Source organism: Miniopterus natalensis, chromosome X (genome assembly GCF_054644295.1).
Source record: "Miniopterus natalensis isolate mMinNat1 chromosome X, mMinNat1.hap1, whole genome shotgun sequence".
Taxonomy (NCBI): domain Eukaryota; kingdom Metazoa; phylum Chordata; class Mammalia; order Chiroptera; family Miniopteridae; genus Miniopterus; species Miniopterus natalensis.
Window position 1 is genome coordinate 329,694 of NC_142103.1, and position 25,144 is coordinate 354,837.

At 37.9% G+C, this 25,144-nt stretch overlaps 1 protein-coding gene across 7 annotated transcripts in view; it reads right to left on the minus strand.

The window, feature by feature from the left end:
• Positions 1-394: 394 nt before the first annotated feature.
• The window catches only part of AFF2 (ALF transcription elongation factor 2), a 383,765-nt gene continuing 359,015 nt past the window's right edge, over positions 395-25,144 (minus strand). For all 7 annotated transcript variants that reach the window (XM_087829415.1, XM_016203682.2, XM_087829414.1 and 4 more), the window contains 9 exons: positions 22,407-22,629; positions 21,187-21,470; positions 20,571-20,634; positions 17,241-17,377; positions 13,657-13,728; positions 13,216-13,309; positions 10,278-10,330; positions 6,202-6,392; positions 395-1,609 (listed from right to left, as the gene is read on the minus strand). In XM_087829415.1, the coding sequence (XP_087685541.1) occupies positions 1,488-1,609; positions 6,202-6,392; positions 10,278-10,330; positions 13,216-13,309; positions 13,657-13,728; positions 17,241-17,377; positions 20,571-20,634; positions 21,187-21,470; positions 22,407-22,629 (1,240 nt within the window). In that variant the 3' untranslated portion in view covers positions 395-1,487. The remainder of the gene's footprint in view (positions 1,610-6,201; positions 6,393-10,277; positions 10,331-13,215; positions 13,310-13,656; positions 13,729-17,240; positions 17,378-20,570; positions 20,635-21,186; positions 21,471-22,406; positions 22,630-25,144) is intronic.

Genomic DNA, 25,144 nt, shown 5'->3' on the forward strand with positions numbered 1-25,144 from the left:
CAGGTAGTTATAAAGAACTAATGTATGGATAGTGTCTAGTACATGTGGGGGATTCTTTGATGAGCTGGAACACCAAAGATGATATTTGCTTTGTAATGTTTAGGGCCATAAAACGAACATAACGGGTGGGGATAATTGCAGCTGATCTGGAAATGTCCAAATTAGGTGAACCATCCCTAAACTTCAGGATTCTTTCAAAATTATGTAGGTTAAAGCATTGCCCCAAGAATAATGTTTTGTTAAAAGGCTAGCTCTACTAAGAAAGTTTGAACTTATCTTTGAAGTTTAAATGGAAATGATTCATACTAATAGAGACTTAAATAAAATCAGTGATTGGATTTCAGTCAAAATCTAATGAGCCCCCAAAAAAGGAAAAGAAAAGAAATAGAATAGAAAAAAGAAACCCTGTAAAATAGAGATTAGGGATAATAATTGGGGAAGTCCATATTTTAAAACCCCTAGAAAGCAAACTATATATTATTACTTCTAGGTAGTGATAATTTGACTTTTGTTTCCAGAGATTTGAGCAAAACGTAGTAAAATATCTTGCCAGTTATGGACCTGCTTACCAGCTGCAAAAGAAGCAGAGGTATGAATTCCTTGGTAGTTTACCAGACTTCCTCTCTCTCATCTCTAAAACTGGAGTGTAGCACTTTGGCTGCTAGGGAGTGCATCCACTAAACTGCCCCTCAAGAGGAGAGCTTTACACAAAGATAATCCCAGGTGAAAATTTACACTTAAAATCATGGAGTTAAAAAATATTTATGCCAGTTGATGCCTTAAAAGTTGTTGAAGTAAATGTTGCCACTCCTTCTCATAATTAAAAAATTTTAAATAGGGAATCAGGTAAGGGGATGTTAACAAAAATGTCCTATGGTGGTGTGCCACAGTATCATTTTAAGAGTGGCATTGCTATATTTATTTATTTTCTTAATACTCTTGATTTTATGATATTACTACACCATCTAACTAGTGGATTTTGACAATGAAAACTCTCACCTGAAGACTGAGTCTGTGGGAACCACAAAAGTTTAAAATGGATTCTGAAATACATTCTTTTCTGGACATAAGAATATAATTTGGGGAATGACTATTGCTGAAAATTTGAATACTTGTAGGTCTTTCGTGTCATATATATATTTCTCAGAAACTTGTTATTATCACAAGTACTTTCCATTCTTTGTTTTGGGTTGTGTGGACTTAAAACAATACTGTAGGGACTGTGTCATTCCATCCAGCACAAAAGGATGGTGGAATCTAAGAAATGCATACAAAATACTAAAAATGACTAAGTAATAAAACATACAGTTCTCAAGTTGTAGTGTCCACTTACAATGATTTCTGTTTTTCACAGATATCAAGAGAAGCACAAAAACAAACATAAAGAGAACTTTCCCAAATGAGTGGATTTCTACCAGTAGCCATTGGTAATCTGGTAGAGGTAGAAGAGTGATGGGTGGTAATACTGGCGATGGGGGGAGCACCCACTACAACAAATGGGCATCGATGCGCAGCCAACACAGTCCCTGGCGAACATAGCGGACAAGATTGGTCATGCTGCTGTGTTGGGTCAGAGGCCCCATCAATGTGTCCAGATCGCCAAAGAATTCTGAAAATCAGAGCAGATCTTGGTCAGGTCTTTACATTATATCATGAAAATATACGCCAGATTGCTTAAGTTGACTTCATGCAACAACATAACCATGCGGACATTGGAAAAGTTATTCATTGCTTTTCATTCAATGAAAATTTATAGAGTATCTACTAGGGGACTAAAACCCCATATGTATATGAAGCACTATTATTTTAATCTTTAGTTAGATCTCTGAAGCATAAATAATGTTTGTGTTATCGTGATTAATAAAACACGAATTCATTTAAATCTACTAATTTGTAGTAAGTTTGTTCAAATTACTATATACTTTCTTAGCAATTCTAAAAGTACATTACGATCTCGTGGAGGTTTGTGAGATACACACACACACACATACACACACATATCACAATATGCATATATTGTAATTAAAATATACTTGCCTATATATTTATGCTTATATAATAAATATATATTATATTATGTATACATTTAAACTATACACATAAATGATGTATATAAAATAAAAATGTATTTAAATATATTTTACATACTTGTATTATGTATTAAATTTATATTTTCATGTTTTATAATTTGGAAAGGGATCATTATACACAAAATGGTAGAGAGCTATGGTCTATATGACATCAAGCTGTTAGTCATTCTATATGGTATTGAATTGAAAATATTCTCTCTCTTTTTTTCGTCTAAATAAACTGAGTTTAGTGAATTTTCTTGGCATGATGTAGACATAGCCAGTGAACATGGACAGCAATTATAGCCGTCAACATCTGAGGCCAAATAAACGACTTGGAGGCATCTGATTTGGTAAGTAAGACTTATTATTAATTCCTTCAGGGAAAGAAAATGACCTTCAAATATGTGTTACATAACTCTCCCTGTCCCCCAGGACACAGATGGCAAGAATGCCCAGGTGATTCTCCCCCAGCTGACTTGGAGAAAGGGAAACATTGAGGCCACCTACTAACCAATGTAACCAGAGCATTATAATTTCTGATGGGGTTTAGGGTGGGGGTTGTGATGTCTGGAAACTAACTAGGTGTCTCCTTTCCATGTCTAACTTGATTTGTATAGCACTTGTTGATCGTGGTTATGTGAGGGCTCTCGTGGTTATTTGTTAGCTTCCCACAGAGGAGGCAGCTTCAGCCATGAAGAAATCACACCTATGGTGGTTGGGGGTGAGGTATCTGGGGGGAGGCTGGAGACTGTCTTAAAGTGGTCAGGATGCTCTCTTGCCTTCTTGGAAAGCAATTTCCATGCATGGGTTACATGTGCTTGATTTTCTAGCAGATGGTATTTCACTAAACCGTGCAATTATTCCTCAAGTTATGCATAGCATATGGGCACCTTCTCTAGGTATCAACTTCATTGACTATGTGATACTTTTTAACATGTACTATACAATAAAAGTAATTTCTGCTGATAAAGGAGTAAATTATTGTTGGCATCTATAATACTTTCTTATGCAATACAATATTAAGGGAAATGTTAAAGGACCTAGTAACTGTTGAATGAATGTGAGCTGCATATGAGCCAGGATTTCCCACGGGTATTCTATAGAAAGCCTGCTGTGACTTTCTTAACTAGATATCCAGGTCACCATTTTAATATCTGTTTCAAGTAAGCAGCTAGGGAGGTAGGGTACAGGGCTTCTAGACCAAAGGCCAGAGAGTAGCATCAGCCTTATTGGCTCATTTTAGCATTAGAATCTTCTGCAGTAAGTCATCTGCAGCTGCATGGGTGGGCAAGCACAGGGCAGAAATGGAGACCTTACACTGAGAAAGCCAACCTCACTCATCTCCATTACATGATTAAAAAGAAAAAGGTAGAAGTACACAGTTGTCTCTAATGCCTCTGTTTCCCTATCTCTTTGTGGACAAGACAGATGTGGGAAAAATCCCCAGCTCTAAGTAGTTCAGAAATGACACGTGTGAAAATCAAGGCTGCAAACAGAAAATTCCAAACAGGCCCTCTCTCCAGCACATTGAACAACAATGTGGTGATTGGGGGGTGGGGAGTGAGTGGAGGTGGAAGAAGGCATAAATGGTGATGGAAAAATAAAATAAAATAAAATAAAATAAAATAAAAACATAAAAGGAATTATCTTAACAGATTTTGAAAATTGATGTAATTATGAAGGAAATCTATAAATATTGAACTGCCCTCCAGTTACTGATACAAAATAAGATAGTATTGGAGGCAGACAAGGTAGCCAAGTTTTAAGATGCTTGTGCCTTTGTTTGCAATTCTAGAACCATTGGCTAGGCCTGGTTGCCTGGACCAGTTGTCTTTGGATTTCCAGAAGCCTAGAAAAGTAGACAAGTTAAAAATTGCTCACTACTCAGGTAACTGAGAGCAGGAGTTCATGGAAGGTATCTGAGGACCCATTATTAATATTGATTTGTATCCTGGCTGGGATGGTTCAGTGGTTGAGCATCTATCTATGAACCAGGAGGCCATGGTTCGATTCTCTGTCAAGGCACATGCCTAGGTTGTGGGCTCCATCCCCTGTAGGGGGCGTGCAGGAGGCAGCCAATCAATGATTCTCTCATCCCTGAAGTTGATGTTTCTCTCTCTCCCTCCCTTCCTCGATCTGAAATGAATAAAAACATATTAAAAAAAAATATTGATCTCTAGATGGGCAGTATAGCCTATCGGTTAAGAGTTCAGACTCTGATATTGGACAGTTCTAGATTCAATTCCTGATCCTAACATTAAGAACTGTGTTGTATGGATAAGTTTCTTAACTTCACTGAACCTCAGTTTCATCATCTAGGAAATGGGGATAAAAGAGTCAACAAATGATAAAGCAAATAGTATAGTTACCAGCATATAGAAATTGCTACATAAACACATGTAACCAATATTTGCAAATAGTACCAGAAGTCAGTATAAATTTATAGCTGAGTTGAGGGTCAAAGTCTCAAATTATGGAATATGCTTTAACAGCCACAGAGTCTTTGAGTTACATAGACATACAGGGTGGCAAAGGTAGGTTTACAATTGTGAGTAAGCAAAACACAGAGTTTATCCTTGTATTAGTATTTATTAATTATTATATTATTTTCCATATGAACAGTTGTAAACCTAGTTTTGCCCCATCCTGTATAATACTATGGAGTAAGGGAAGATAATAAATATTTGTAGGATTTTTACCTTGCATCTGATATTTTATGCTAGTTGCTTTACACATATTATTTCATTCAACCCATCTTTATCATCCTTCTGGGTATTTTCATCATCATCATATTATTATATCCATTATAGAGATGGAAGCTATGAAGTAGCTCACAGATTTAAATAACTTCCTGAGGTGACCCAGCCAGTGCATGACCCAGGCAGGATTCAAACATAAATGATCAGGCTTCAAAATCCGTAACCTCCCTACTCAACTAGGACTGTTTCCCCACACACCCAGCAATAGTAGTAAGGGTGCAGCATGGAGGAGGCGTGGGAAAGCTGAGCTTCATTTCATAATCAGACACTGGAGAGTATGACCCCAGAGACTAGAACAGCAGCTTTTCAGACAGAAGAGAAGCAGACCAGAACCCTGGAGTCAGAGTAGAAAGGAAAGGAGAGCTACCTGGGCTGTGAGGACTCTGGGGCTTGGGAGAATTGGGCTAGGAATCCCAGTAAGTCTTTTGTAGTCAAACCCAAAAGAACTTCCATCTGCATCTAGGTGGACTGCAGCCCCAACCTGAATCCAGGAAAACCCCATCATTCACTGATGGAGATGTAGTAGCACCCAAGTATACTCCATGCAACTTGTACCACATCACGCAACAACAGCAGCCACTGGACCAAGCAGGATGCTAATGCCTCCCTATTCTTGACCAGACAGTTTTACTACTCCAAACTGCTAGTCACCTCTTTGCAGTTTGATTCCAAGAGGCCCACATCTGTTCCCACCTTGAGTGGGGTTGCACTGTCTATGGTTCCTGAGCCAGATTCAGCAAAGTCAAATGAATGGCCAGGGCAAAAGTGCTTTTTATTTTTATTTTCCACCTTCACTAGTATAGTGAGGCTTCATTGTGAACCTATGTGACAGCCTGAGTCACAGATGGCAGCATGAGTTACTAAAGACAACTGACTCACTCTCTGGTAAAGCAGGATCCTCCTTGCATTTGTTTTGTAGCAAACCTTATGTGTTATCATGAACAGATAGCTGTTAGTGTATTAAAAATACTAGCTGAGCTTTGGCCCTTGCTTCTGAATTCAAAATACAGTATCATGTACTCACTGAAGCTATCAATTATAATGAAGGTAGAAGGCCTTAGTTGAACCTCCTCTCTCCCCCCAAAAAGATTAAAGTTGACAACAGAAGCCAATAGGATCTTAATTAATTTACAAATCATTATGTTTTTCTTTGCCTGCTTTTCTGTGTTGATCCTTACCATTGAGTGAAAATCTGAAATAGTCATTTGCCAAGACATTCCAGTTCCGATTAGTTTAAACTTTAAAAGAGACTTAAATCCCAGGCTTTTTTCACCTTTTCAGAAAAAAATTGATCACTGTGTTAGCACAGAGTTAACCCCTTCTTCTCTTCACCAGAGTCTGTGAACAATGGGTAGAGGAGATGAGCATACCTTTATTCTGTCTTGTCAGTTTGTCAGCCATGTCCCAGTGTTCGTAGCCCCGTAACACATTACTAGTGATGTTGACATGGCTGGCAGCCATGTGGTGAATGCGCTGGGGGATGGTGACTGGGCCATTGTTACAATTCCCCATTGCATTGATGGGAGAAATGTTGTTGAGAGACACTGGGGATGGAGTGTTCCTGGGGAATTGGAAGAGACAGGTTTTGTTAGTTTGGTTGGGAAGAGTGACAATGGGCTCTAGAACTCCCTCATCACACTGGGACCTCATGAGAACACAATTTGCCACAATGAGGTTTAGCATGGCGAACACATATGAAGCCCAAGTAGAGTGGAACTTGTTTCCACATCCCCACCGACTCTTATCGAATGACATCCTATAGTTTTGGCAACACAGTAGGTTTCTCCAGGTGCCCCAACATAGAGAGAGCTTATTATCTCCCCATTCCTGCCTCATCTGACCAACCCACACAGGGCTACAATGCCAGACTGTAGAATGAACCCTTCTACTTTTCTAATGTTAAACACTGAAGTTGCACTGCCTTTGACAAGCATTGATGACTCCATGCGCATTGCTACATTTTTAAATACCAGAAAGAGCTGGTAAATATTTTCCTGACATTAATTCTACCTATAAATGTAGCTCTTACTTTGAATATATATATAACAAGTGTTGTGATGTTTCAGAGAAAGAAATAGCTCAGAGATATGACAATTTTTCTACCTGCTGCCAGAAGGCTATCAGTGCCTAGAAAACATTTGATGTACAATATTGGTCTATTATCAAAGTGTTTTGTGGAAACCACAATGGCCAATTGCTCCAAATACAATCACCACAATGAGTAAAGTGCAATTATTAAAAGTCTGCCAAGGAGCAGTATTAGGCAAGCTGGAAAAAGTAAGATTCTGAAGATCTCTTTAGTATTCTTTAAGACATGTTACAGGCTATTAATGGCTATTAATTGCTGACTATTCACACGCATGCTGGTTTATAAAGATAAATTTTTGGTGTTCCTAGTTTGGGCAGTATTAATGTTTGGAGATAATTTTTTAAAGTTCTTTAATGTTAGCAACAAGGAGTCACCTGCTGGCTGCTTATAGTATGGAAGGCCTGACATTAAGTCGCTCTGCTACAGACTTCCCTGGGGATAGTTCCAAAGGCATGGGTGGCTTCCTGTGTCCATAGATAAGGTCTGTGTGCACCCTTGGGCTCACTATACTCTTTCATCCAGACTGTGGAGTAGAGAGAAGTCCAAGCTAAGGGATCTAGGCACAGAAGAGTCAGCTAATGACATACACAAAAAAGCAGAGAATGCTGGATTTCTTTGTCATGGTAAGTTGCAAATGCTATTTTCTAGCCTTTTCCCCCAGTGTTAGTCATTAATTCTTAAATGTCAGTTTAAAGCAAGAAAAGAATATGTCCCCATTTGTAATTTCTAGAAAAAACTGCAAAGCTTTCAGGTGTCACAAATGTTGAAAGGGAACCATGTGTCCTTGGAAAGTAATGGACTTCCATGAGACCTGAATTCTATCCTGGGCTCTGTCATAAATTGCCGTGTGCTCTTAAGAGAGTCTCTTCCACTTGCAGGGCTTTTTGTCTACTGTAAGTAATGAGTAGTGGAGTCGAGGAGAGTAAGGGCATGGGTTTGCTTTCAATTATTGCTGATCTCACATGAGGTTCCATGAGCTGACCTTCCCATGAGCATGCCTGCATACCTCACTGTACTAATGAAATTAAAAAATGATAACATGCCTGAGAAATTGTGACTCCAACTCCAACTTGGCTTTCCCCAGTGCTTGGCATTCCTCATCCTATTCAAAATTGTTCTACTGCTCCCTGCCCCATTCCCAGAAGCCCTTTCTATCCCCCTTCCTTGTTTCTATTTTCTCTTTGATGTTTATCATCATTTAGCATACTGCATATTTTCTATTGTCTTTCTCCTCCAATAGGATGTAACTTTGACAAGGACAGGAATTTGAAAGCAAGTCAGTTTTGAATGATGGTCACCAGAGGGAATGGGAGTTCAGGGACTGGGTGAAAAAAGGTGAAGGGATTAAGAAGTACAAATCAGAATTTACAAAATAGTCACAGGGATGTAAAGTACAACATAAGGAATATAGTCAAAAACATTGTAATAACTTTGTATGGTGCCAGGTGGGTACTGGAAGTATTGGGGGGCACTTTGTAAAGTATGATTTTCTAACCACTATGCTATACATCTGAAACTAATACAAAATAGTACTAAATGTCAACAGTAATTGAAAAATTAAAAAGCAGGTCTGTTTTTCTCAAAGTCCACTTTCCTTCCATTCCACCATGTAACCAAAAAGTCTTACCCTTCACTGTACACATTGGCTTATTTCCATTGCTCTCCCCAGGCTCATAGGTATCTCATTTATGTTCATACAGGCATAGTAGCTCAAGTTTTGTTTATTGTGAATGTTTCCCCCAATGAGCACCAGTCTCCTCATAATCCTTTTACTGACCAATGTCTCAAACAAATGGGCATATCCATTCTCTTCTAACCCTTTATATAATACCTTAGTTTTCCCTCTTAGTTGGCAAATCCCCAAATAAGTACAATTTGGCCCTTTACAGAAAAAGTTTGCCAACCTCTGCTCTCTACCAAGTTGATTTATCTTCTTCCAATTGCTTTTTGCTCTTTCTTCCCCTACAGCCCTCAAGGTCAGGGGTGTTGCTTCTGGAAGATGCTATGAGAGGCCCTGTGTTGGTCCAGCTATCCTCATTCACTGCGGAAACCAGCTTTTGCTTGCAGACATGAAGGCCTCCTTAAACAGAGAGGCCTGAGCTCTTTTTCTTGGGCTTCCAGATAACTTTGTTCATACTTGTCACCTCCTTCCACTGGACTATGTGCTTCTGGAGTGCAGGAATCACACTGAATTCAGTTGTGTCCTCAGCCCCTCAAAAGGAATTTCACCTGAAGTGTTTCCTGAATGAACAGGATGCAACCTTTGGGGGATTGTTTTGAGTTCCCTCACTCATTAGTTTGCTTAAAAAATCATTTCAGGAGGCTTTTCATATGACTTCACAAGCTTAAGATATGTTTGAGTTCTTTCAGTTCAGAATTTATATATATAAATATATTCTCAGTGATCCTTTAATGGCTGCTTACCCAAACTTGCCCTTGATTTATTCTGCTCAAAAGTATGTGTCCACAGTCATCTATTTCACCATTTTACTACTAGCTTGGGGTGGTGAGGGTGGTATTGGCATCAGAGTAGAAACTAATGCTCAATCAAGTAAGCTCAGGCACATAGCCAGTTCATGGCTGAGCCAGAACTAGGACTCAGAATCTCCCTCTTGGAAGAAATAGCTCTTCAGATGGGCCTGGAAGTCATTAGGTCCAGCCCTTTGATTTTAGTGATGGAGAAACAAATCTAGAAAAAGGAAGAGATTCACTTAGCTTACCTTGGAAGTTAAGGGCAGCATCAGGACCAGGTCAACAGATTTCCAGATACCAACCCTACTCCTGGAAGACTGAGCTGCCCCAAGCACATAGAGCTCTAAATATGGCTGCAAGAGTGGATGAGTTCACTGAGCCTTAAATCAGCATTACAGTAGATGCATTTATATTTTAGGTCAGGGTATTTTAGTATTAATATAAAAATCATCATGAAGGCTCAGGTAATTGGCTAAGGGCCTTCATATTTTCAGCATTATTATGTCTTTGGTTTTATTAAATAGCACTTACCATATATCAATAAATATTTCATTGGCCTTTCATTAGAGTGAATTATTGAAAAATCACTACATTAAAGTTAACTTTTATCCTGCCTCCCTGAAATGGCTTGGGGTTTGCCATCTCATTAACAGATATTTTTAAGGCCATAATTTGGCTTAAAGATTAAACAGTTAAAGAAATTTTGAATCAGATCATGTTGAACTTTTCTGTCCTGCCATTAGCTAAAACCTGACTAGAATTTTGTGTGTACAAAAATTACTGTATTCATAAAATTGACCATTGCTTCTGAGTTGTCAATACAAAATATTTGGGGTCTATTACATCACTGATTTTCTGAAAAAGCAATTTTCATAAGATACTTACTTTCCATTGCCTACCCATGAAGATGGTATCTGAGTGACTTTTGAAGCATTTTGCTAAAAAAGAGAGAAAAAGAGGGAAATAAGGACACCTATTTGTGTTTTATTAATTCACAAACAGATGGAAGTGTGATTTAGAGTACTTTAGTATTGATTGCAGCATTTTGGGATGCCTCCTGTTTCGTTAGCAGAGCAGGGATGTATGTGCAAGTCAGCACACCAGGACACACACTCGATGAAAATAGCTTGTTAGGATAATTAGTGGGCTTCAATCAGGGCCATGAAAGTCACTTGATGAAAGATATTATATAGTAAAAGGCCCAGTGAAATCAGACTCAGTTCTCCAAGAGGTGGTTTAATTATCGTCATCTGAAATTTATTCTGCAAAACAAGCTCTTCAGAGTATAGGCAAGCTTTTCACCTTTAGCTCCAATTGCAAACATATTCCCTAGGATGCAAGATTGGCTGTAATTTCTGATATCTTAGGAATGTGCTAGGACCAGGCAATGGTTTGTGGGTGTTTTTTTTTCATGAATTGACCTGATTTGCTATCTTTACATGCAAATCCTTGTGGCTGACAGTGTTCAATATTTAGCATTGCAATGGAATGTTCAACATTCTATTTTCCTCTGATGGATCTGGGCTGGTTTAAAGAATGTGTCTGCTGCATTTTAGTGGCCAAGCACATGTGGAGTACAGGGAAACCTGATACTCAGCATCACCACAATAGAACACATATCTAATTCATTATAATGACTTTACCAGGTTGGAGCCCAAGTAGCACAGGTCCAGGATACTTGTGGCATTGAGCCTGATTCAGGCCTGCCTTTCTGGTCTCAAGGCCCAGGTTACACTCCTCTTCTGCCTCTCAGGTTAGCATCCAGCCCCCTTTGCAAATGGGGTGGTAGGGAGAGAGTCAGCACTTTCAGGAGCCTGGTGAGAATGCAACACTTTTCTGGAGCTCAGAGACCCATGCCTAAGTTACATTCTGCATACTCCAGGTTTTAATCTCAAAGAATGTCAATGCACTGCCAAAGGAATGAGTTATTAAACATCTGTTTGGTATTTTGCAATGCCCTGAAAGTTACACAGGACAGGCTTAAGAGGACAGCACTGGTTCCCAAACTGTGATCACAATACCAGCAGCATCAGCATTACCTGGGAACTTGTTAAAATGCCAATTCTCAGGCCCCATCTCAGACCTACAGTATCAGATACTCTGGGGGATGGGACCCAGTACTCTGGTTTCATGAGCCCTCTAGGGAATTGGGATGCTCACTTTTCTAGAGCATCAGCAACTGCATACATATGAAGGAATAGGCAGTTGTATTTTAACCTGTCCACCTACATAAGCACTAGCATTATGGCATTATGGCCACACCACATAATAGCTAGTGAACTTGCTCTTTTCCCCAACCCAGTCAGTGTTCTCACATAGCTGCCTGTGCCCTGCCACTCACTGGGTTTGGATGATTGACATAAGGTCATGATTTAGCTCATTTCAATTTCAAACAACTTCTTTGGTGCAATTTAGCCAAATGGTCCCATGTAGTTGGCAAATAGATTAGATGATAGATGATTAGATAGATAGAGGTAGATAGATAAATAGATATAGTTAGATGATAGATAGATATAGATAGATAGATGATAGATTAGATAGATAAATGATAGATGATAGATAGATAGATGATATAGATAGATAGATATAGATAGATAGAGAGATGATATAGATGATAGATAGATAGATAGATAGATAGATAGAGATAGATAGATAGATAGATAGATAGATAGATAGATAGATAGATAGATATAGATAGATAGATTAGATAGATATATAGATAGATATACATGATAGATGATAGATAGATATAGATAGATAGATGATAGATGATAGATAGATAGATAGATAGATGATAGATAGATAGATAGATAGATGATAGATAGATAGATGATAGATAGATAGATAGATAGATATAGATAGATAGATATAGATAGATGATAGATAGATAGATAGATATAGATAGATAGATATAGATATAGATAGATAGATAGATAGATAGATAATGATGATGATAGATGATAGATAGATAGATAGATAGATAGATAGATAGATAGATAGATAGATAGATAGATAGATGATAGATAGATATGATAGCTAGATAGGTAGATAGATAGATATAGATAGATAGATGACAGATAGATATTTTCTTTTTAGACTAGCCCAACAGGAGCCCTGAGTCTCCTCAATTCTATATCATAACCAGTGTTGGGGGACAGAAGCAGCACAAGCTCCACGGATGCTCAAGCCAGTTATTTCTGTTACAGTGGCCAGGCCTAGCACCAGGCTACTGTTTGCAGTTTTCATCCAGGTTCACTCCCAAATTTTGGCATTGCATGTTGAGGTTGATATATATACCTTGCAAATTAAAAATTTCAGCTCCCTAGATGGTAGATTTATGTATTTGTTATCTGTATTTTTGTTGGTTTTGGTAACCAAAGCAATCAGTTGTATTAAAGTTCAACCACTGTACTTCAAAACTCCTCATGGTCACAGGGGCCATGGGGTGAGAAATTTCTGGACTAGTTTCTCATTTAACACAAGACTGGCCACAGTCACAGACATAAGTTGTGTCTTCTGGTGGGTCCACCATGCAGGATGGGGCAGAAGACATCATCCCTCTGACTGTAACTGGAAAGCCGCCAAAGGCCATTTGGTCAGTTCAGAGAATAACCAGGGGATTACAGTATTGTTGCACCTTCTCTCCCCGGAATCAAATCAAACATAAGGTCTCTACTGATGCAAAGAGGTAGGAGGACTACGGCCTGCTGGGATGAGGGAGGTTAAATATCAGCAACAACCTTGATATTTAATAACACGACTTCTCAGTCTTATTAGTGATTTAATCACTCAACACCTATAAATTATACAAAATAAGGATTACCTTAAAATATTCCATCAGGGATCTGGAGTACTTCATAGCATGGTCCTTCTTCAGTTTAAACATCCGCAAATAGAGAAGTGATAAACATCGGTAGCTGTGGTGATGAGGAAAGGATTATGTTAATGCCAGTGCTTAAAGAAACTGATAAGCTGTAAAAAAAATGCTGATTCATATTTTTAAGTTACCTTTCTACAGTTGCTGAGAAACATAAGTATTAAAAAATTAAAAGAGAAGGGGTAAGCATTAAAATCCCATCTTGATAAGAATATAAATCAGGGGAGTAAACGTTTAAGTAAGGGACTGGTGAAATCCATTAATTATCTCTTAAGGGTTTAATGGCAAACAATAATGATCTGGGCTAAGTAGCTTAAAGTTGATCTGGAGTTTTCAAATTGTTCTGTGACATTTCTGGCATTTTCTCTTGGCCTCCATGAGACTTACCATAATACTGCCAACTTTTTGTCCCCATCTGAAGCCATGGGGCTTGCAAAGTTCTTTAGCCTCATTGCATACCTTTGAAGAGAAAGGACAAGCTCAAGTGGAATCAGTATTACCCTTCAGAAAGTCCCAAAGTCATTGGTATCCTCATCTTCTGAATGCATTAGCCCCACATTTGCTCTGGGCAGGAGGACTGACTAGGGTATGTAAACAAAAACACACTTTCTTGAAAACATAAATAACTGATAATCAAGAGTGCCACTGATGTGACTTACAGAAGTTAACTCTGGAGAAGCCAGCTAAATCTGGAGCCCATGTTCTAGGGCAGTGCTATATGAAATTACTATTGGTTTGGTATGTGTATAAATGCTGTTTCTAGGAATACCCTAGCTAAATATCATTGGATTTTCAATGGGAGGTGGACACAAATGTCAGTCTCAGTTGCATTTATGACATATGAGGTAAATAATATGCAACTATGTCTGACATGAGCGTGGGGAGACTTGGCAACCACACAGTTCAGATCTCTTCTAATGGCTCAGATTTGGAATATATTCCTATAGAAAATGGTTTTATTTTTTTCAAAGGAAGATCAATTTTACAGCATTTGATGGCCTAAATACCCTTAATTTATGGTGCTTATATATTTTGTCTTTCCATTCTCTTTAGTTGTTACTTTCCACACTGGGGTGATCAAAGCTTCAGTAATTCTTATTTTTCTTCTGGTTGAGCCTATTACATTGTGGGCGTTTAGATTTTTGAAAATCAATTCATTGCATAAAATCATTGTCTGAGCTTTATGCAATTTCATAGGTACTTGTGGTGGAATAAGTTTAGTGTTGCAGAAGGAAGTTGAAAGTGTGCAAGCAGCCTGGACTAGTTCTCATTTACGAGAAGGCGATGGACAACCAGCAAGTACTCTGTGCTTTCACCAAGAACTCATTTTCAGCAGCCTCCTTAGAACAGCAGCACCCCTGGGCTTGCCCCCCAAGACTCTGCAATCCCTCAGCATACTCTATGCTCCTGCTCTCCCACTTATTGCTCCAGTTCTGTTCAGTGAACATTTTTCAACAAAAGGACCTGTGCAGTTGATGTGGGTCCCTCCTATTGCTGCAATATTAAGCAAAAGGATCTTTATTATGTAATAAATCTGTCTTGAACAGTTGGATCACTGAAATGTCAAGTTACTGTGATGTCCCACTTGTTTTCACAAATATATTTCCACTGCAGATTCCCAAGGCTCAGAGCAACTATAATTACTTGAATGAAGAAAATGAGGCTCTCTCTGCAGCCAGCATACTGTTGGGGATAAAGTAATAAAAATCTCTTCAACATAATATTACACTACTAAAAACTATGTTCGTATTACAGTCACCCTGTAATTGCAACCACTTTTGAAGTGACTTCTTAGTGGAGCTTCAATTGCTTAAATGGATCAGAAGACCTAGTTGCTTTAGGTCTTTTTATTCCCAACTGAAATTTTTCTATAAAAAAATTATACACACATACTACAGCAAATGTAAAACATATATATATATATATATATATATATATATATATATATATATATATATAGACAAAGGACACACAAAAGAGTGCATGTATTTTCCTAAAAGAAAATTAACAAGGAAGGAAACTATATGTATAGAGAAAACATGCATAATTTCACCCCATTACAACTATGAACTCATTTCCTTTCCAGGTTGGTTCACATGCAGGAACATGGTTTTCATGGTCAGAAATGTAATGTATAAATAATTCTGAAACTTTCTTTTTTTAAGCATCATGTTATAAACATTTTCATGCAGCTACATAGTCTTCATCATTGTTGCAATTCAATGGCTGGAAAGTATTCTGTTGGGTGTACTGCAATGTAATTAATTAATCTTCTATTACTGAGTTTTTGGTTTGCTTCTAATTGTGTGCTACAATTTATGCCAAACAGAACACCATAGAGATAACTTGTTCTATTCCTACAATTATTTTCTTCAGCAGAGGAAATTCAGATTTCCAGACGTTGAGTTACTGACTCAAAATATATAAATGCTCATTTCAATAGGTTTTCCTACACAATGCCAAATTTTCCTCAATTTACAATGATCAATTTCTACTCACATCACCAGCATAGGACAGTCCTAGTTCACCCATATTTGTGTGTGTGCATGCTAACACCAGGTATTGACACTTTTACATTTTCTTGTTAATTTAAAAAGTGCCTTTTCAAAAATTTCCATTTTGGTTGAACAGAGAACATGAATTTTCTCCATGTTTGTTCATTGTTTTTACTGAATTTTGAATGCTCATCATTTTTGCCAGAATTTTCATCTTGTGCACTTTGAAAATCACAGGCAGCCTTGAATAGACACTAAAAAATCAATTTCCCCTTAAAAGTTACAGAATGTCAGTGGTGGCTTTTGCCATGCATGAAGTCAGAGAGGTACTTTACATGATTCCCAGAACAGAGAATAGCCAAAGGTGGCTGCTTGGTCTAGCAACGCAAGGCTGGATCCTTCCTCACAATCTCCTTACTTTTGTGGCTTTAACTAAATATCCTTATTCTATGTGAGCATACTTTTTTCTTTATAATAGTTCACATTCTTCAGATATTTTAAAATGCTTTCCTGTGAAAATATGCATGCTAAATTTGTTCAATGTTTCTAAAGGTTTACGTATAAGTGTCCTCAGATTTGTAAGCAACATAGTAAAAACCTAAAACCCAGGCCTGGCATTATTGATTAATCAAGTCAGAGGTGACCAGAATATAAGGGCCTATTAGGTTAAAAACTGTTTGCTCAATCAAAAGCAAATATTTAGTCATTCCAGCAAATGATCGTGCTTATCCACTATTCAGAGGTGGATTATTTTCCAGATATCTGCAAGTTACTAGAAAATACTAATTGGATATCACTTCTCTTTCTCCTTCTCTCAGGAATTTTTTGATTACCCATAAATTCTACTCTTCCAAGACCAACAGGCCAGAAATTTTCATTTAAAATACAAGTGAAACCAATAATCTATGCAGTTAAAACACCTTGCTGACTATTTCGAGCCAGAATTCGCCCGTGCAGCGGGCACTTGAATCCTTGTGATCAGTCAGCAAGGTGTTTAAAATTACTTAAATTAATGTAAGTGCAGACACTGGTTAACTCGTGACCAGTCAGCAATGTTCACACATGGAAACATGTGTGTAATCTCACTTTTTAATAATCAATGCAGAAAAATTCTTACAAAACATAGTTTATTACAGAAATTCCAACACCATTTTTTTTGAATTATAAAACTGCACTTTGAAAATACAAGTGTCAATGCTAAACAGTGAAATTATTATACTATGTCTCCATTTTAATTTTATGAATATTGTAATTTACAACGTATTATAAACTCTGAAGGGGATAATTTATAAAAGCAGTGTCCATCAATTATAAAATTTATATCACATTAATAAAATGGCAAGAACTAATTATCATGATTTCTAACAAGATGCCTTGGATAAATCATTACTATGTAGAAATGCTATTTTAAAAAATAGCAACTTCTAATTATGACTGAAATGAGTTTAGGAAGTTGGTTGCAGAAAGGCCATTTACCTGAGGAGCTCCACAGTCTCAGAGTACATGGTATATGGAGACTTAGCTTCCAGAGGGTCACGCTCCATGGCATTGCCACATTCAGTGAAAGACAGGGCTGCATCGGCATAATTCACAGCTTTGCCAAATTTCTCAAACTAAAACAGGAATAAGACTCATCAATATATTCCCTTCTTTCCTTCATATAAAGGAAGGGTTCTTAAACTGGGACAATTTTTCACCCCTCCCCCAGGGAACATTTGGCAATGTCTGGAGACATTTTTGTTTGTTGCAACCAGGGACAGGGGATATCTAATGGGCAGAGGCCAGAGATGCAGCTACACATTCCACAATGCACAGGGCAGCCTCCAAAATGGAGAATTAGCCAGCCTAAGAGTGTAAAGGTTGAGAAATCTTGATGTAGAATGTATGAATTTATATTGACAATAATGTAACTAATTTAAGGTTCTATTTTCATCACATTAAGACTGGTTGAGAAAAGAAAACTGCAGCTAAGGTATCATGTGTGGTTGTATTATTTTGATATTATCTTTTTGATAGACCAGAATTCTAATCACTGCCTTGACTAGTTTCTATTCATTAAATTTACTAGACTGGTCATTGTAGTATCCTATAGACCTGCTTGCAATAAAACTCTGCTTTTTGTAGTTTCTTGGAAAACTAACATATATAGTCTTTGCTTGGAATTCTTTGTGAGCTCATCAACCTTACCCCAAAGAGAAGAGAAAGAAATTGATGCTATTGTAATGAAAAGTGGGAAGCTATAGTGTGACTATTAACAATAATCACATCACTTTCATTGTAAATAATGATCTGAAATAGGGTATCAAAAAGTAAAATTATATAGTAAAAATATATTTAGTTTTATTGCAAGCCTTGATAATGGTTACGATTAGTGACTTAGACATACTGATTTCTTTTTTATGTGTAATGAATATTATATATGACATTTTAAAAAATATATCTTTATTGATTTCAGAGAGAGGAAAGGAAAGGGAGAGAGAGAGATAGAAACATCAATGATGAGAGAGTCATTGATGGGCTGCTTCCTGCACGCCCCCGACTGGGGATCCAACCCCGAACACGGGCATGTGCCCTGACCGGGAATCGAACCCCAATTGCCTGGATACTAGGTTGATGCTCAACCACTGAGCCATGCCTGGCTGGGCTATGACATTTTTATAGTGAGTATATTATACAGTATTTAACATTTTCAATTTTTGATAGCTGGATGTAAGAATTCCACTAAAACAGAATTTTATGTAAAAGAACCAATATAGTGGACATATAGCTATTTTAATTTTCTTGTATACCTTTTATCAAAATATTTTCTATGCAACTGTGCAGGCTTCAATTCTCAAAATGGCAGAGTAGCTGTCTCTAGGAAAGGATTAAGTACAACTATAAAATGATGAGTTACAGGTGCTGCAAAATCTCTTGTTGTAAATGACTCCTTTTACAATAAGTGTTTTTCAGCTTTTAAGTACTGCAGGAATTCTGTGGTTTCCTTTCTGTGAGATGCTGTGGAAAATATTGTTTTCAACCAAATTCAAAGTGATTTTCTGAACACCTATTTATATGCAAACTATCTTCTTCTCTTGCCTTACAAAATAATCTCCTGAGGTCACCTGGTTCCAAATAGCTCTCCCATTTGGAGATTAATCTTTACATCCTGATTTTTCAAAGTGTGACTTCATTCACAAATTCATAGCTGGAAGAATCCTTAAAGACCTCTTAACCTCATCCCACCCCCCTTTTCAAAAAGGAGAAACTGAAGTCCAGAAGTCCAGAGAAATTTCAAGACCATGGTGCCATTTAGTGGTCAGATCACATCCCCTTTCTGAGCCTCAATTTCTCCATCTATAAAATAACGAGTTTGAACTACAAGGGGGCTTCCAATTCTAGAATAGACATAAACCTAGGAAAGATATCATATTGTAAATGAACATTTCTCATTCTTTTGTCATTATCACCACTTCCAGATGGAACTTTTTTAGATAATTTTTCACACCCACCCACTGAAACTTTAATACCAATGATATTCTGATGATCTCTTTATGTACTATAGCCCTTTGAAGCGTCACACACCATTGAAATATCTAAGACTGTTTCACCTCACTCCAAGAACCATTTTTGCCCTCATGAGGACAGAATCTCCCTAACTGAAAATGCATTGTCTAAATGGATTAGACCAAAGGTGGTATAGGGGGAACGTATGAACAGACCATGGATGACAGAGAGGGATGCTTATTTAGTTTTTTAATCCTCACCTGAGGATATTTTTTCCATTGCTTTCAGAGAGAGTAGAAGGGGGGGGTAAGAGAGAGAGAGAGAGAGAGAGAGAGAGAGAGGAAGAAAGAGATTGATGTGAGAGAAACACACTGATTGGTTGCCTCCCACATGCACCCTGACCAGGGCTGGGGATCAAGCCAGCAACTGACATAGGTGCCCTTGACTGGAATTGTACCTGGGACCCTTCAGTCCTCAGGCTGATGCTCTGACCACTGAGCAATACCAGCCAGGGTGGGATGTTTATTCTTAATCATATGTATATGTATTTCTGTGGCTTTGATTTTTCTCAGTTCTTTTAACTTTTCACCTATATGGTCTCACAGGTGTGTTCCAATCTTCACCAGCTTATGGAGTAGCTTGTCAAAGAAATAGTTATGTGGTCCCTTGTCCTGATTTTGACAGAGGAAAAACTCCAGAGCCTTTCTGCAGTACTTCAGAGTTGAGATCCCATGGTAGGAGGATCAATCAAACCAAACAAGTCAATGGCCTGAGCTCATTGCTGTTCTAGGTGACTAAAAAATCCAAATGACAGAACTTCCTCTCTTTGTACAGGGTCCTAGCCTCAGTGTGGGCCTCACTCTGGAAACATGTAATCAAATGCAGCAAGGAGTTAAGTTTTTTCTACATACCTGAGTTTTGCAAAGCCAATTTTTGAAGCTACTTTATTAGCTCTCCATAGCCCTCTTCTTGCCCACACTAGTTTCTGGTTTACCAGACTCAAAGAAAGCCCCCAACTTCTCTAGAGCAGTCTCAAAAGTCAGTTCAAATCCACTTGAAAGATAATGATGATAGTATATTCCATTTACCTTCTGAAGTTGGGGTAAGGGAAAGAACAGTGAATAAACAAATACATGAATGCCAGGGTATCACAGTGCAAAGAACTTTGTGAATTACAGTGTTAAGGAATTAACCAGCTCCAATCTCCCTATGTTAGAGCACCAATGAGAAAGTTTGAATTATTTGTAAAGTGCCTTCTTTGTTTTCCTTCAAAGCATAATACCTTAATGGTAACTAGGCAATGAGAGGAAGCAAACCTACCAGTGCATCAGCTTTGTGCTTCAGCTTCTTGGCCTCTTGCATGTAATAATCTGCATTGTGGAGACTAAACAACAACAACAAAAATGACCTCTTTCAGAAACCAATGGTTCATCTTTTCATTAAAAACTGAATAGACAAAAATGTTTTTTACTATAAATCCATTCCTATATAACACTTTAAGAAGGACAGATAAATGAATGTTAACCATTCATATAATAACTAAATTTGAAATAATTCTGTAAGTGGCTCATTAGGATAAATAACTACATCCTCTGACTCCCACCATTCCAGTTATCCAAACAGATTCAACAAAACCTAGCTGTAAACCTCTTTGTTGGTACACAGTTCTATTTGAAGACAGGAATAGCAAAGAAAGACAAAAAAACCTAGAATTAAGCAACTGCCTTTTGAAACAGTAACAATTAAAATGGACCAAAGACATTTCTTGGTTAGGATAGGAGTATGTGGGGAGGAGGGATATACTTTTAAAGCTATAGAAACTGCTGCTAAGGTCTTATTTTGGGTGACATATTGCATGGTGCTAGAAAAGTCACACCGCTCTCCCCCCCATTCACTACTCTCAAACAGGGTCACGAATAATCTGGGGACAACATACGAGTCATCAAAAGTGAGCTTTGGTCTCCGGACACAGGTGGTGCTGGTGGAAAGAAGGGGCAGGGCTGCCCAGGACGTCATCTCCAGGTGACTGCTACCCATTAGGCCAGTAGTGATGGTAGAGGTGGTGGTGGAAATGGTAGTGGTAGTGCTTGTGGTAGTAGCCGTGGCAGTAGCAGTGGCCATGACAGGGGTGGTGACCATGGCAGTAGCAGTGGCAGTGGAAATAGCAGCGTTGGTGACAGTAACGGTGGCAGAAGTTGCCTTTTTTGTAGTGTCTCCCTCCTGGGAAAAAGGAGGAGAAATCACTTCTTGTAACATAGAAATTCACACCTGAAATCTATATGATCTTAATCACTGTTACCCCAATAAATTTAATTTAAAAAGAAACAAGACAAAGGACACAGTTTGAGGATAAATAGGTGACCTTGGTACATTTTATGAATTCTGTGAATAACCATGATGTCGTTATGTAATCCCAGCACCTGAGTAGTTTGGTGATTTGGAGAGGGAAGGAATGGGAAAGGGAGGACAGGAGGGGGAAAGGGTAAAGCAGAGATGACCCTGATGTGTATATTGTTGATAAGTAAACCAGGCCAGAATTTTCACTAAGGCAAGTATTAAGGTCACTGCAAAATGCCAGATCCAGTGCAGTAAAATACCAGACATTGTATTGCAATAGTTATTACCCAGGGACCAAGGCCAAAGCAGCCTTGTCATTCACATGAGGAACTTGACTGATTTCCAGCTGAGTGAATGCCACACGGTAGGCACTGATCATTTAGTGAATGAAAGAACAAGTAGATGGAATGGGATTGCCCAAAGTCACCGAAATGGGGCTGGAACTCCAAGTTACATCTTTCCATCACCCAGTTTAGTGGGTATGAATTTACCAGATGCTGTGGTCAGTATTTTGGAAGTGTCCTCCACCCCCAAAATATGAAAGGCTTGGACCAAAGGATGTCTAAAGTCCCAAGTCTCTGCATAATAATCTGTTTGGAGCAGTAAGGCTGAAATGAAAAATTCGTCCTAAAGTAGAATAACTGAAATTTGAAATAATGGAGAGTTTGTGTATTTGTGTGTTCACACACTTATAGTTATTCTCTGCCTCTTCCTCCCATCCCCCTGCAACATCCCCATGTGGTTAAGTCTAGCTAGTTAGATAAGCTAAATCAACTTGTTTCCACCTGACGATCATAATATTTCTCCCAAGATGCTTACATTTACAGATATCCCTTTGAAAGTAGCACAGAATTTGCCTTCATTCCTCTTAGGTTTGGCAGAGGTGATCTGTCCAATCATAGGGATGTTTTTGTCTTGACCGAAGGGACCATTATTCCCACTGATGTTTCTACGGCGTGGAGGGTCCTCTGGCAGTGGGGAAAGTGAAGGAGGGAACAGCTTTTCTTCTTTTCTTCTAATTGCTCTCCTGGATGAATTATTTCTGTTAAAACAAAGAGTATAGGGTGTCATAAAATTTTGTCTGTCTTTATTCTGAATTTTTCTATGATGCTGGTACTTTCAGCTGAAGTAATGTATTAGTTAATGACTCTTTATGTGTGATAAAGAATATATATAAAAACACATATAGATAGAGAGATGTCCCTCTCTATAGATATAGCTATAGATAAATGCAAACATGTATACAAGAATAAAAACGTGTTTGAAGCTGAACTCTGATAAATATGTGTCTAATGCTGTGTGCTTCAGTGTGATATTGGTAACCTTTCAAGATCACTAATAATTAGATTTTTAATGGAAAATCCAATGTATACTTTAATCTTCATTTTTTGGAATAGTTCCTATTTATTTGGCCTTACGACTTAATTGCACAATCATACACTAAATGTTACAATAAACAATTAGTAGAAGGATATTTTATTAAGAAATACTATACTTATAGATTACTTAGAAATAAGTAATGGAATAAATATTTTATTTTTAAATTTGGGTATTAGCAAAGACTTTAACTTTGTTTTTATTGTTGACACTATTAAAGATGTCCCCGTCCCCCGCCCCTCCTTTGCCCACCTCCACCCAACCCCCAGTCCTCCTTCCCTCTGATCATCACCACACTGTTGTCTGTGTCTACGGGTTATGCATATATGTTCTTTGCATTAAATACTTTAGTGGTACATTGCAAGTTGCATGTTCAAAATGTTCTCCCCCAATGGTAAGGCATAACAAGCCCCTCACCTTAAGTTCTTACATTGAAGTACTGATGATGTACTCCACTATACCAAACTCCATTTGGAAAATATTTTGTCATATTGCCACAAGACACCTGCAGTCCTAGGGTACTTCTGTGCATTCAAACTTATTTATCTGCTTATTAAATGAGCACCATCAAATAGACTGAGACTTCAAATGAAATAGTACAACTAAACCCTTATGCCAGCTGTTTGACATGGTAATCGGATAATGGATTTTCATTTTAGTTACTTTCTTTAGACTAATCAATGTAGATTACTTGAATTTTAATCTTTTCTTAGACAACTATATTGCACTGTGCAGCCATTTACTTTTCATGATTATCAACTACAATTTTGAATAGCAAATTAAGTCAACAAGGATTTATGTTTTCTTCTTGGTCAATTTCAGTAAGTGTCTAGAAATATAGATTTACAAAATCTCAAAGCAACAAATCGAAGATGAACAAGCATTCAAGTAGTTTGATTTTCTGAAGTGGTAGAAGTCAATGCAGTCTCCTTGTTCCACTTCTTCTACATGGCTCTATGTCAATTCTTGTTATGTGGCAAAATTTTTAAAAATTTAACTGTTTTTGCCATTAACTTAATTGGTTAAAATTAATTAAAATATTTGTCAATGGATTTCTAAGGTTGAGTTGATGTATAGAACAATTTTAAGAGAGTTGTGATGCCTGATTAAAATAATGGTGACCATAAGGATTAAGATTTGTGCTCATGAGGAAGATCCACAAACATCAGCCTACACTAAGTACAATCATTGCAGAGGTATCAGATTTGGGGGAATTTATGTACAAAGATGTTAAGTATTGGCGTCTATAGGAGGTGAATGATTCACTAGCCATTGGCTACTACAGTCATGCTAGGCCTTATAATCTGCCATTGTAAACAATATATTGCATACAGTACAGTACATTCTGTGCAGTGGGCACGAGTCACCTGGTCCCCTTTCCTTCTGTTTTGTAGTTACCTAGAATCATGGAGCCTTTAATAACTTTACTGGTGAAAAATACCCAGGGAGCATTTTCTGGAGACCACTCTGTCAGCATTACAGCTTCTTACTACAAGAACAACTTTTGCTACTTTCTGCATGTCTCATTGTAGGCTAGAGGAGGACAGCAGACAAGAGAATTGTATTCCCACCCCTCCTCTGTGTCTCATAAGCCTTGCTAATGGTTTAGGTTCCAAAGAAGTGAGGAGGAACTCAGCAGGACCCTTTTGTTGAATGAAAGGGAACTCCAGCTATCGTAGTCTGGTGTGGTATTCTTTGCTAGGTTTAGAATATTCATTTAGAGAAGTGAATGTGGTCTGATAGAAACTTCCAAGGATTTAGTTTGAAGGGTCAACAAAGCACAAAGGAGCAGACAAAGCTTGAGGAGAGGTACCCAGGAGAAGACCTCTGAGAGGCCAGTCCATGCTTCATTCTCCCTCAACTCAAGACTTTTTCACAGACTTGAGTTTTTTAGATGAGCATGAGAACCTGACTCAGGCCTTCCTAAATAAAAAATGCTACTAGGTAAACACTGCGTTCCTACCTATAACCAAAGCAGAAACACTGTATGATCCTGAATTAAAAATCATCATTTTATAAGAACATATTCAAATTTTTAGACATTTACTTAATATGTGATCATCTTTCTTCCATGAAATGAAAATAGCAACAGGTCATTGGGTCATTTAAGGAGATTAGCAATGGGGACTGATGGTGTGATAATTTCCCACTGTCCCCTGCCTTTTCCTTTTGCCTTCAGG